We start from the raw sequence: 14,324 nt of genomic DNA, 5'->3' as shown, positions 1-14,324 counted from the left end.
AAAGAACATCTAGGGGAGACTGTATCCTTGTGGTAATTTTTAACTATCTCTGTGGCAAGCAGCAGATTTTCCATGAGCAATCTGTCTTTAACAAAAGCTGATTGGTTTGGAGCTATGAACTTGGGAAGAATGATTTTGAGCCTGTTTGCCAAGATCTTAGAAATGATCTTATAAAGGACATTACAGTATGAGATCGGCCTGTAGTCCCTCATGGTTTGAGCTTCTACCTTTTTTGGTATCAAGGCTAGGATCGTCGAATTGATGCCTTTTGGTTAGAAACCTGTTCGGAAAAAAGACTGAACTGCAACAGTAAAGTCTTTCCCTACCACAGACCAAGTATTTTTGTAGAATTCAGTGGTGTAACCGTCCAGTCCTGGGGAATTCTCGTTTGGCATTGAGAAGAGGACCCGCTTGACTTCTTTGTCTTTCACCTCATGAGTGAGAAGCATCTTATCTGCCTCTGCACATTTGAACCCAATTACTTCTTGTAGCTCGTCCACTTCCCATGGGGTAAAGTCTGCAGGTCTGTCATTTAGAAAATCCTTGAATATCTCACCGCTTCTGCTTTCATTTCCTCTGTTTTGGATACGATAGTACCATATGGGCAGGTGATCTTGCAGATTTTGATTCTGGTGGCTCTTGTTTTTATCGCATTATAGAATGCTTTGTTATTTTGAACCAGAATAGCTTTGCCTTCTGTCTCAGATATTTCTCCTCGATACAAGCTAGGTGATTCCATCTTTCATATGCAGTGCGTTCATTTGCTACAACCTGTTCGGTGCAAGAGATCATTGTTTGCTAACAGTAACGTTTGTTCCGAGCTACGTCCCTTCGGCGTTGCGCCGGGATGATTCGTTTGAGATGGACCGAATCAAGGTCTAGGAGGATGAAGCCCATGGGAAAATCCTAGGCGAAATGCAGAGGCGGTGGCCGCGCGAGGCGATAAGGAAATATTATGAAAATCTTTCCTGAAATTTTTGGCTAGGCGGTTTAGAGAATGAGTATAAATAGACGATGTGTACGATTCATTATGTAACTTTTTCACAACTCGAGAACAATAAGACTTAAACACTTTTCCAGCAAAATATCTTCTTTTGATCTTAGTGTTCTTGTGATAAATCTTAGAGATTTCGGATTCCTTAAGTTTTCTTTAACAAATTTTTGGTTATGCGAGTTTTGGCTCACACAATTTGACGCCGTCTGTGGGGAATTGAAATTTTCTTACTCAATATCGTCAAGAGCTAGAGATCCGAAGAACATGAAAACGACGCACCCAGATACGACGCGCGGAGAAGGACGCTCCACCATCAAACACGACAACGATAACTACTGAAGCCCAGGAGAAGATGCGAAACATGATGGCCACATTGATGAAGAAACTTGACGAGCAGGATAAGAGGAACGAGGCGATTACGGAGAGACTTGACGCGATAACGGCTGAAAGACGGCACCTGACTTGGAGAGCCAGGATCTCCGATCCGACAGATGGAGTCATCCGGTAGCGGCATAAGAAATCTCATGGCTCCGCCAATGTTCTGTCCCCTCGGTGAACAAACTCTCGCAGCGACCCGAGTCAACATGACCAAGCCGCCCCCACATTGCCGGAATTCAAGGCAACAAGGTGACGAGAAGGAGAATGACGTGATCGATGTGGACGCCCACCAAAGCGACGGAGCTAGAAACCCACAGCAAAGCGGCTCGGCTCGGCAGATTAGTCAGAAAGAACTCGCCTCGGCACTTAACGACATCCAAACTGACGAAGTCACCGACCTAACTCGCGACAGCAATCCAACTGAGGAAGAGGAAAATCTCCAATGGGTCGAGCAGGCGGAATACGAAGACGAGCTGAGGAGGGAAGACCAGGAGCGACCTCGCCCACCTAGGAGAATGACCTGCACGCAGACACAGGAGATCGAAGAATTGCGAGTGTCAATGGCTCGGATAGTGGCAGAGATACGCGTCATGAAATCTCAAGTGCATAACACGACAAGTGCCGTGCCGTAGATTGATCGAGGAAACCCAAAGAACCCCGTTCACGGCAAAAATCACGGAGGCTAGGATTCCCAAGCCCAGGAAAGTCAGAATCCCATTTTACGAAGGCACCACCGATCCGAATGCGTATATCACAGCATTTCGCATAGCAATGGGACGAGCCTTCAGAAAGAACGCTGCCAATCTGACCGAGCAGGAGAAGATGCCGGCTATTGTCTGCTATTCGTTAAACATCTCAAGGGAACCGCATTGGAATGGTTTTCAAGGCAGGAGCGCAACTCGATCAACAGCTTCCAGCAGCTCTCCGCTTTGTTCCTGAAGCAGTATTCGATGTTTGTGGACCGAAGAACTTCCGATGCTGACCTATGGACGCTATCCCAAGGACCAAACGAGCTGCTTCGGGATAACATGGCAAGATTCAAGGCGGTCATGTTAAAAGTAGAAGGAATAAGCGACAAGGCTGCGCTTGAAGCCCTGAAGCGATCCTTATGGTACAAATCCAAATTTCGACGGGAGATGGCGCTCAATACGCCACAGACAATTCATGATGGCTTACATCGATCATCAGATTTTGTCGTAAATGAAGAGGAAATTAAAAATCTGGACGAACAGTACAAAGCAACGAAAGCAGTGATACGGAGCTCAATCCTGACGCGCCTTTCAAGGAAAGGCAATCCCTCGAATAATACGACAATGCAGAATTCGGAAGAATCAAGGAGCGGAGGCGCCCACAGTTACCAAGTAGGCGCTGGACGCGGATGAGGAAAGCCGCACAACAACACTTGGGTGAGAAGGCCAACCAACTATGACGAGAAGGCGTTCTGCGAATATCACCAAACCTACGGGCACTCAACAGCGCAATACCAAACTTTGGGGGCAAAGCTCGCAGCTAAAATGGCAGCAGGATAACTCCAAAGCGCGGTGAATCTTAAGGACCTTGTCCCTGCCGAACCCAAGGAGGGATCCAAGCCGAATAGCGCCGGCAGAACCAACAAATCCGCCCCGACGAGGCGATAATACCAAGCGTGACAGGAGAGGCAAACCCGAAGAGCTATCCGAGCCTAGGCAAAGTATCAACATGATTATGGGTGGATCCCAATATTAACATGACAAAGTGTGCTCTATCAAAGCCTATCAGCGCCGAGCCGAAGCAAAAGAGAATTGGACCGAACCAACCGATCTCCTGAACACGGTGATCTCTTTTTCCAAGGAGGAAATGACAGGGATAGATAGGCTGCACACCGATCCACTGGTGATCGAACTGACGATTAGAGATTATGACTTTGCAAGAGTACTCATCGACACCAAGAGCTCCGTAGATGTTATATTTAGAGAGATACTCAGAAGAATGGGAATCGACCTCTCCGAGGTGACGGCTATCCCTAAGCCTCTATAACTATGGGCACAATCAGGCTCCCAGTGGTGGCTGGTGGAGTCACTAAGATCGTCAAATTCTCAGTCACCGACCACCCAGCAATCTACAACGTGATCATGGAAACTCCATGGATAACCGTAATGAGAGAAATCCCTTCAACCTATCACCTTTGTATCAAGTTCCCGACTCCAGCAGGCATCAAGACGATCTAGGGAAATCAGAAGGAGTCGCGAATGTTTTTCTGACGGAGCACAAATTAAGGAACCATGTTACCGACGCACGCGCGGATATTGATCGCAATAAGCTTAAGACGGATCGAGAGCCCGCGAATGAGCTCTCCAAAATTTTATAGCAATTACAGATCGCAGAGAGCCGCGAAACACGCACTGAGCCAGTATGTGATACGGTGGATTCGGTGTGCATAGACGAAGTGCATCCAGAGAGGCGCGTCGAGATCGGAGCCAAGCTGGAAGAGCCTCTAAAAAACAAACTCCTCTCCTTGCTCAAGGAGAATATCAACACTTTCGCTTGGAGCGCAGAGGATATGCCAGACATAAGCATCGACGTGACCTGTCACGAGCTAAACGTGGATCTGACCTTCAAACCGATCAAGCAGAAAAGGAGGAAGCTCGGCCGTGAACTAGTTTTCTTCTAGCAATTTCGTTTGTTTCCACTTGACTCCATTGGATAATCCAACACCACTTGTTTATCCTCAACTAAATATCTTATGCTATGATGATGAGTATCAATATGTTTGGTTCTTAAATGTTATACAAAGTTCTTAGATATGATGCACTTTTCCATCACATTTAATAAGCAAAGAATCAAGAAAAGTACCATAATCAGAGGCTATATGTTTTATCCACAAAAGTCAGAGTACAGCAACTCCACAAAGCAATGTATTTTGCTTCTACAGTGAACATATCCAACTAAGTTCTGATCTATGTCCAAAGTATAACTGATTCCAAAGTTCAAGATTCCTTTCATATATTTGATGATAATATGTTTCACTGCAGAAAACTGTGATTCTTCTCGATTGGATTATATCTTGCACAAACTCCCCTGCTTAAGAATAATCATGTATGTTGGCTCTAAGATATAGTAGGCTTCAAATCATCCTACACTACAACATTTCACTAACTCTTTTCCAGTCTCGTCCGTTTATAGTTTTGGAGTAGTCCTCTGACAAAGAGAGAAGAGAAAGTTGTATCTTCTTATTCCATCAATCAACGTATATATACATACAAGACTCTAGGGTATTCTAGATATGATTCTATCTAAAAGGAATATTAACATAACTGAATATATTATACAATATTTACATAAGACTCCCTAATACTTTCCCTCAAGTTGGAGCATGCAGATCACGTATGCCTAACTTGCATCTGAGATAAGAAAATTGCTTCGAGCCCAACGCCTTAGTGAAAATATCAGCCAGTTTCACTATAGTGCGGATATGAGCAGTAGCGAGGGAGCCATCGAGAAATTCATCTTGCACAAAATGACAATCTGTTTCAAGGTGTTTTGTCATTTCATGAAAAACAAGATTAGACGCTATCAGTAGAGCCGATTTGCTATCACAATGAAGGCGCATCGGTTGTGTATGTGGGACTCCAAAGCATGAAAGGAGTTCATGGTTCCATTTCAATTCCCTTACAGTGAACCCCATCGCTCTATACTCTGCCTCCGTCGAAGAACATGAAACTGTGTCATGCTTCTTCGTCTTCCACGCGAGAGGAGCGTTTCCTAACATAACAATGAATCCCTTCAATGATCTTCGAGTCATAGGACACGTTGCCCAGTCGGAGTCGCAATACGCTGTTATTTGTAAGTCAGAGTTCGAGGTTAAAAGGATCCCCTGACCGGACAGCCTTTAAGATACTTCACAACTCTTATCGCTGCTTCCCAATGCTTAGTACGAGGCTTTTGCATAAACTGAGCAAGCATATGGACGGCATAAGACAGTTCCGGGCATGTGTAAGTAAGATATACCAAATGACCAACCAACCAACGATACCTTTCTGAATCATGAAAAAATTGTCCTTCGTCGGTAGCCAGTTTGTGATTCTGTTCCATTGGAGTAGAAACAGGTTTTCTGCCCAACAAACCACACTCTTTAACGATGTCTAATGCGTACTTCCTCTGTGACAAGTAAAATCCTTTGGGTGACCGTGAAACCTCAATACCAAGGAAGTATTTCAATAGTCCCAAATCTTTCATATGAAAACATTGGCTGAGATATCCTTTAAACTTCTTGATAGCCTTAGGATCATTACCCCCAATCAATAAGTCATTGACATATATCACTACATAGAGTCTCATTGAGTCACGCACCAAGATAAATGATAACACCGTATTTTGACCACTTTTATAGATCGTTTAAAATACCTTTTCTATGTTTTTAATTGCTTTTAAGTACTTTTATTACATTTTTCTAGTATTTGTAGTTTCAAGACTCTTTTCAGGTAATTTAGAGAAAAGCTTAACAAAATGGATAGAAAACCAGTATTCAGCTCAGAGTCAAACCGTCAGACGTTCACCCCCAATTGAAGGCATTCTCACCGTCTGATCCAGCTCAAATTTGGAGATCTTAAAGATGGAAGTACCAGCTTTCCAGCACACTTTACAGATTGGCAATCCAGCGGTTCAATGAAAAGATACGCGAAGAGCAAGATGTCCCGTAAACCAGCCGGCAAGCGTTTCCACCCGCGGCCAACAGGCCATTCCCCGCGGTCACAACCACCGTGACCGCGGCCAACCACCCATTCCCCGCGGTCACAAACATCTCGACTGAGGCCAGCTAATTCCGACTTTGAAGGCCCATTTCTGAAACCCGTATCATTTTCCCAGCCTCAATTCCGGAACCCTAGACACCACAGAGTATTGGAGACTATAAATACATGTCATTTATGTCGTTTTTAAGAGAGAAGAAGAGAGACGAAATACTTTACAGAAATTTTACTTTAAGCTTTGTTTTTAGGTTTTAGGGAGAGAGAGATCTGTCTCTTGAACCCTTGTTCTTTCTTTTTCAATTTCGGTTTCTGTACTACTTTTTAATACTATGTTTTTGATTTCGTTTATTATGTCTGAGTAGTTTTATTGTTGGGTCTAAGGGATTTTCGATGGGGATATATATGTTCGGTGAGGATTCCATTGGCTATTGAGCCAAATCTTAGAACTTTGTCTTCTGAATTTGTTTTTACTGCATGAGAGTAGCGTCATGAACTACAATCTGATCCAGATGCTTGGTGACACGAAAGTGTTCATCCGGTGTAAGATCTAGTTTGGGAGAGCAAAACAAACATAGGAGTGGAAACCTACCTATGGGCGATTTGTGAATGCTGACGAGTCTTAAACATAATGCACCTCTTCTTTTCCAGGGTCAGACTGGAAACCTACTGGTCAGGGTTGAGAGAGATAGTTGTCTATGATCACGACAGTGGCGTATTCATACGTCCGTGACTCCAGTTCGAAAAGTTTAAGCTAAGATCTTATCAAATTTAATCTCTAGCAATGTTTTGAATCGTTCATACCCCTGAGAAAACTTCCCTGAACCCCAGCGCTTTCTTTTCTTATAGATTTTCACCGATTTTCATTCAAGCTTTAGTCTAGTTTCTTTACTCTTTCAATTGATTTTCACTTAGCAATTAGGTCTAGCCGTTTTTCTCGTTTTTATTCGTTTTCGTTAAGTTTAGTTATTAGATCATTTTAACTCCCGTATTTTCTCTTTAAGATTCGTTTTTACATTTTAAACATACCACCAAAACCCTCACAAAACTCGCCTGGTTCTAGGCTTCCTTACTTTATATTTCTTTCGAAGGCTGTTGCAGGAAAGATCCTTCTTCCCTGTGGATTCGATCCCTAAGTACTACAATCGATCAGCTGTGCACTTGCGGCTATTGATTTCATTTAGGGTAAAACTTGACAACCCTCACACACGACCACATCAATAAACAATGAATAATCTGGTATTTTTTGAACAAAACCATACCCTTTAAGCGCAGCCGTTAGCTTTGCAAACCAACATCTTGGTGCTTGACGAAGACCATATAGCGATTTCCTGAGACAGCACTCTTTTGTTTTATCGGTGGATTGAAAACCAGGTGGCAACTTCATATAAACCTCTTCACGTAAATCTCTATGTAAGAATGCATTATGCACATCTATTTGATGAACCTCTCAACCTTTAACTGCAGAAACCTTAAGGAACATGCGAACCATGGTCATTTTTACGACCGGAGCAAACGTCTCATCATAATCCAAGCCTTCAACTTGTCGGTTCCCATAGGCAACTAACCGAGCTTTATACCGTTCAACCTCACCATTCGACTTGTACTTAATCATGAAAACCCATCAGCATCCAATAGCTTTCTTATTCAGTGGGAGATCAGTAATATCCCAAGTTTGATTTGCCTCCAAAGCTTTAACCTCCGTAGAAGCTGCGTTTCTCCATCGTTCGTCCTTCATTGCCTCGTTAAAAGATGTAGGTTCATGTCCAGTAGTAATAGCTGCAAGAAATGCTCTATGCGAAGGAGAAAATCTGTCATAGTTCACGTAATTAACAATGGGATATGGGATCGTACCTGACTTCGATGACGCTGATGGAGTCGGGTGTGAAGAGAGAGATACGCGGTCACTATGGCACTGTGTCATATAGAGAATAAAACCATCAAGACGAGTAGATTGTGTACGTTCACGCTGATTCCGTCGTACTAGAGCAACCATGGTGTCTATTGGATGTGTCTGCTCCTCTAACACTGGTGTGATCTCTTCCACGAAATCATCACGTGAAGCCTCACTCTCCCTATCTTCGTCACTCCCCTTGTCTTCGATCACTGGTTGTTTTGTGTTTGCATTCAAATCAATAAGCTCACCATCAAATAAGACTCCTTGTTCTTGTAAAGATATCTGAGGCACCACCTTGTCCTGAGTCGTAGATGACCATGGGAAAACGTTTTCTTCAAATACTACGTCTCGAGAAACAAAGATTTCATTTTCCTCCATATCCCATTGATAACACCGTATTTTCACCACTGTTATGGATCGTTTTGAAATATTTTTTCTATGTTTTTTTATTGCTTTCAAGTACTTTTATTACGTTTTTCTAGTATTTGTAGTTCCAACACTCTTTTCAGGAAATTTAGGGAAAAGCTTAACAAAATGGATAGAAGACCAGATTTTCAGCTCAGAGTCAAACCGTTAGAAGTTCACCCCCGATTAAAGGCCTTCTCACCGTCTGATCCAGCTCAAATTTGGAGATATCAAAGATGAAACTATCAGCTTTCCAGTACACTTTACAGCTTGGCAATCCAACGGTTCAATCAAAAGATATGCGAAGAGCAAGATACCCCATAAACCATCCAGCAAGCATTTCCACCCGCAGCCAACAGCCATTTCACCACGGTCAGAGGCTACCCGACCGCGGCCAAGCACCCATTCCCTGCAGCCACGCACTTTCCGACCGCGGCCAGCCAACTCTGAGTTAGAAGGCCCATTTCTGAAGCCCAAAATAATTCCCTCATTTGGAAAAACCCTAAGTGACGCCCATAGATGTCATGAGCACTATAAATACATGTTTTAGGAACCCTAATTCATATCACCTCATATGCTCTTGTTGTTTTAGAATACTTTTTAAGTTTTAGCTTTTAGGGAGAGAGAGATTTGTCTCTTGAACCCTTGTTCTTTCTTTTTCAATTTCGATTATTGCTCTACTTTTTAATACTATGTGTTAATTTTGTTCATCATGTCTGAGTAGTTTTATTGTTGGGTCAAGGGGATTTTTGATGGGGATTCCATGAGCTATTGAAGCCGAATCTTAGAACTTTTTCTTCTGAATTTACTTTTACTGCATGAGAGTAGCGTCATGAACTACAATCTAATCCAGATGTTTGGTGACACGAAAGTGTTCATCCGGTGTCAAATCTAGTTTGGGAGAGCAAAACAAACATAGGAGTGGAAACCTACCTATGGGTGATTTGTGAATGCTGACGAGTCTTAAACATAATGCATCTTTTCTCTTCCAGGGCCAGAGTGGAAACCTACTGGTCAGGGTTGAGAGAGATAGTTGTGTATGATCACGACAGTGGCGTATTCATACGTCCGTGACTCTAGTTTGAAAAGTTTAATCTAAGATTTTATCAAATTTACTCTTTAGCAATGTTTTGAATCGCTCATACCCCGGAGAAAACTTCACTGAAACCCATCGCCTTATTTTCTATAGATTTACATTGATTTTATTTCAAGCTTTAGTTCATCATTTTCATTCTCTTAATCGATTTTCATTTAAGCAATTAGGTTTAGCGGTTTTCATTGTTTTTAGTCAATTTCATTAAGTTTAGTTATTAGGTCATTTTAATTCCCGTATTTTCTCGTTAAGGTTAGTTTTTACGTTTTAAAGACACCACCAAAACCCTTACAAAAATCGCATGGTTCTAGATTTCCTTACTTTATATTTCTTTCAAAGCTTTTGCAGGAAAGATCCTCCTTCCCTGTGGATTTGATCCCTAAGTACTACAATCGATCAGCTGTACACTTGCGGCTATTGGTTTCATTTAGGGTAAAACTTGACACCCTCACCACACGACACATCACCCATACTCGCCACCCTTTCTGTCCAAAAGGATAACCCATAAATGCACATCATCGACTTTTTCCCCCAAATTTATCTTTGTCTCGCAAGATGTTTCGTGCAAAACATAAGCTCCCAAACACCCGAAGAGAATCATAGTTCGGTGCTACCCCATATAGTATCTCAAAAAGAGTTTTCCCATCTAGTAAACTGGTTGGAGTGCGATTAATAAGATGACATGCTGTCAAAACACACTCACCCCAAAACTGTATCGGAACACTAGCTTGAAACATCAATGATCTTACGACATTGAGATTGAGAGGAATTTCCTCTGGTTCAAGCCGTCACAGTGAAGCCAACTGCGTCGGGAGCAGTCTCTTTATTTTTTGTCATCATCAGTTGTCTCTCTTCGCGGACAATGCGCTGATAGACCTGTGTGAGTTAGGAAGTGGCTCCAAGCTCCGAATAGTAGAGCGCACAGTCCCAAACCTCTCTGTGTCCAATCCCGTAAGAAACGTATAAGTCGTTCTTCTTCACGATTTTCCTCAAGTTGTGCTTTAAGTTCACTACAAGAGCACGTTCTTATTGGTTTGTATATCGTCAACTCATCCTACATCTTCTTCAGTTTTCCGAAATATACCATGACAGAGTCTCCATTTTGTTGGCATTTAGCGGTATCTGCTCTAAGCTCGCTGATGCGCGGCCCGTTTCCAACCGAGAACTGCAGTTTTAAATCGTCCCACAGCTCCTTCACTTCATCCACCATCGAGATCAAGATCTTAAGATTCGGCTCAATTATGTTCATAATCTATGCCACCAACATCGAGTTCACCACCTCCCACTGCTCAAGCTCCTTCGTCGCAGTAGGTTTCTTAACGGTACCTTCAATAAAACCCAACTTTCGTTTTGTACGCAAGGCATTCCGCACATGCTTCGCCCAATCTTCGTAGTTTTCCCCTCTTAATTGTACCGTCGTGATCAAGTCACCCGGTCTGTCCGATGGATGGAGATAAAACGGTGACAACATCACCTCATTTGTTGTCATCGAGCCACTCACAGCGCCTTCCGCAGCTGCTTTTCCTCCATCGTTTTTGCCACCATCGTTTTTCGTCATCGTTCTCTTCTTTGATCTCTTTGAGTGTTCTTTTTTTTTAGGGTTTTCTATCACCTTGGCTCTGATACCATGACAAAGAGAGAAGAGAAAGTTGTATCTTCTGGACTCTTGAGTGATTAAAGAGGATGTAATTCTTTCATACCATGCACGTGAGGCTTGTTTTAGACAATACAATGCCTCTTCTAAGTTGTAAACATGATGAGGATAAGAGAGATTTTCAAATCATTCTTTGGTTGTTCAACTTAAATCTCTTCTCGTATGAATTCATTTAGGAAAACAATTTTATCATCCATTTGATGCAGTTTCACTACAAGAAAAAGCTCGATTTCCTACAAAAATTATCGTAAAAAAATCGTAGGATATTGGCTTTTCTTACTATTTTCTTGCCAAAATTTTTCGTAACTTCGAAAATTGAAAATGGTAGAAAAATAATAGGAAATTTTCTATGAAATTTTTGGTAGGAATATTTCGTCATAAATTTTGGTAAGAAAATCGTAAGAAATTTTCGATTGTTCTATTACCATTTTTCTACGAACTATTTTCTACCGTTTTCATACGAACTATTTTCTACGATAATAATAAAAATATTAATTAAATTAATTAAAAATTAAATTAATTCCCAAAATTAAATTTTAAAATTCCAATTATAATATATAATTTAAAAAAAAAATCGAATATATAAATTCTAATTATAATTTTTTCTTTTTTCTGGTAATTAAATATATTAATAATCATCCCAAACTGGGAATTGGAGCTGGTTTACAAAGTTAGTAACCGAAGTAAAGAAATCGAACCAAGTGAAAGAGTAAAATGAAAGAAATCGGGATTCGAAACCCAAGCAAAAGAAATTTCATATCTAAGCAAAGGAATAATCTATCTATATATTCTATTAAAACAGAAGCATTTTCAGTGCTTACATCTAAACATCCCTATTTCTTTTTCTTTTTTAAATCTGGTTGGATACATGTTTAACATTATCCCAATTTGCTGCAATATTATTAAAATATACATTTTATTTTATATTTATATTTAATTCTAAAAATAAAGATATTAATTCAGATTTCTTTGGATTTTCTTAAATATAGATTATATTAATTACCAAAAACTATAAAATTTCAAATATTTAAAAATAATTAGACTAAAATTCAAATATTTAAAATTAATAAATTAAAATTCAAATATTTATAAATATTTATAATATACAATAGTATAAACAGACGGGTTAAGATTTTTTTTTTATAATCATTATCTTTTGCGGGTAAATTTTTCAAAAAAATACAAGATAGTGGATAATTCGAAGTATATTTAAAGGACGAATTAACCCATTTTAACACTCTTTAGTATATCATGTTATACTAATATACACCATATGGCAAATTCATAAAAAATATAATATTTTACATTTTTGTTAGATACCAAATATTACTATCATTTAAAATTTACAAAATCACATAATCAAAAAAGTCTTTAGTTAAAATTTAAGTCAAACTATATTTGTTAGTTTTTGGTTTTATTTTTTTCTCTACCCAACTATTACATCACATGTGGCTAGTTCGAAGAAATGATCCGAGAACCATCCTCGACCGGCTCGGTATGATTGATTTGAGAAAAAATAAATACTCTTGTTCGGACTTCTTTTGCAAGACTATCCTTCCGGATATTTAGAATTCTAGGGACATAAGATATAATGAATTCTGAATAGCTCTCTCGAAGAATACGGAAATATTCCAGCTCTGTCATTAAGGACAACCGATCTGCTGGAGATCCAGGCATGCTCACAAGGTCCGAACAATCGGTCTGAAAATGAACCGAAGTAATTTGTCTCTCTCTCAAACATGACATAGCCCATAAGAGGCAATCCATCTCAGCATGAAGAGCCGAGAGGCTTATCCGACATCCCTATAGTCCAAAAATCTCATTTCCCCTGCCATCCTCCAAAGTCCACCCGAGGCCGCTAACCGGTCCATGATTGATTCAAGAAGTATCAATCTGGCATATCGGGATTTGTCAGTATTTGGTTTATATAACATTTTTTACTGCAACAAAATTTCACAAAAACAATGTATAAAAATTTGTTACTTTTTACACAGTGTCTATTAAAATCTAATTGACATAACGGTTAGAAATATGGTATAAATATTAAAACACATTATTACATAACAAATCAACAAAGTATAATAATCTCTCTAAAAACCTAAAAATCACAAATGCAACATATTTGAATCAATAACACTTAATTAGATCTTATTTCTCATTCTCATTTTGTTTATTTCAAAACTTAATCTACCAAAAAACTCTGCCTACAAAAATTTATCTTGCGAAAAGTATAGCTTAGTTTGGAAATATAATACAGTAAAACTTCTATAAATTAACATTCGATAAATTAATAATCACTATAAAATTATAAATTTATCTGGTCCCAAGTCGGGTCAATGTAAAAATATATCAAATTCGATAAAATAATAAGATAATAATTTTTTAAAAAACCTGTATCTAAATATATGGTTCCAACAAAAATATAAATTAATAATCATAAAAATAAGGCAAATATATCTAAGGCAATCTATTAAAATATGACTTTATTGTTGTTTGTCTTTACTGAAAGTTGGAATCTCATTGGAGTTCATCTCTAATTTTTCTGATTGCATAACAACTCCTGGTATTGGCTTCTCGCGAAACTGTTTTCAAAGGTTCCACAGCCTCGTCTTCAACTTCTTCATCAACATTAAGGACAGTAGAGACAATTTCACAAAATAAATCAATAAAATAATTAAATTTCACATACACACTTTAAAATTATAAATTCAACATAAACATTTAATTAAATCAGATAATCAAAATTTAGTTTATAAAGATCTAAACTCCGTGCGGACGTACGAGTTTAGAATTTAGTTCTGAATTGAATTTGAGCATAGATCCGTCGTAACCAAGTGCTGAGAACTCTCATCAAGCCTCCGACATCCGATCATACCAACTGAACTCTCGATCCGGCCAAGAGAAATACCAAATCGACCGACAACAACATGAGAGAAGAAACCTTGCACACCTGTCGTCATCGTGAACCGCTTTGGCCGCGTAGGTCAGAGAAGAGCACTGCGAAATCTCCCTCAACATGTAGTGCCACCCACCTAGCCGCCGCGATGATTTCTGCTACCGCGCCGCAGGTTATACTCCAGACATCATATCTTCTTCTCCGTTCTCGTTCGCTGCCGCCCTCTAGCAGCTCTCGAGCATTCCTCCGGCGTTACCACGACCTTCGGGATGCTTGTGATGCT

At 40.0% G+C, this 14,324-nt stretch overlaps 1 protein-coding gene across 1 annotated transcript; it reads right to left on the bottom strand.

The window, feature by feature from the left end:
• Nucleotides 1-4,712: 4,712 nt before the first annotated feature.
• LOC112087523 (uncharacterized mitochondrial protein AtMg00810-like) lies at nucleotides 4,713-5,689 on the bottom strand. The gene is made up of 2 exons (XM_024157432.1): nucleotides 5,236-5,689; nucleotides 4,713-5,185 (listed from the first exon to the last, which is right to left on the bottom strand). The coding sequence occupies exons 1-2, from the start codon at nucleotides 5,687-5,689 to the stop codon at nucleotides 4,713-4,715; spliced, it is 927 nt and encodes a 308-aa protein (XP_024013200.1).
• Between the last annotated feature and the right edge of the window lie 8,635 nt (nucleotides 5,690-14,324).

Source organism: Eutrema salsugineum, unplaced genomic scaffold (assembly GCF_000478725.1).
Source record: "Eutrema salsugineum unplaced genomic scaffold, Eutsalg1_0 scaffold_17, whole genome shotgun sequence".
In the NCBI taxonomy this organism is placed as follows: domain Eukaryota; kingdom Viridiplantae; phylum Streptophyta; class Magnoliopsida; order Brassicales; family Brassicaceae; genus Eutrema; species Eutrema salsugineum.
This window is presented reverse-complemented; position numbering and strand designations above follow the sequence as displayed.

Coding starts and splice junctions, on each gene's coding strand:
- LOC112087523 (XM_024157432.1), bottom strand. CDS start 5,689: ATGAGACTCTATGTAGTGATATATGTCAATGACTTATTGATTGGGGGT. Junction 5,186..5,235: donor TGTGAAGTATCTTAAAGGCT/GTCCGGTCAGGG, acceptor TACAAATAACAG/CGTATTGCGACTCCGACTGG.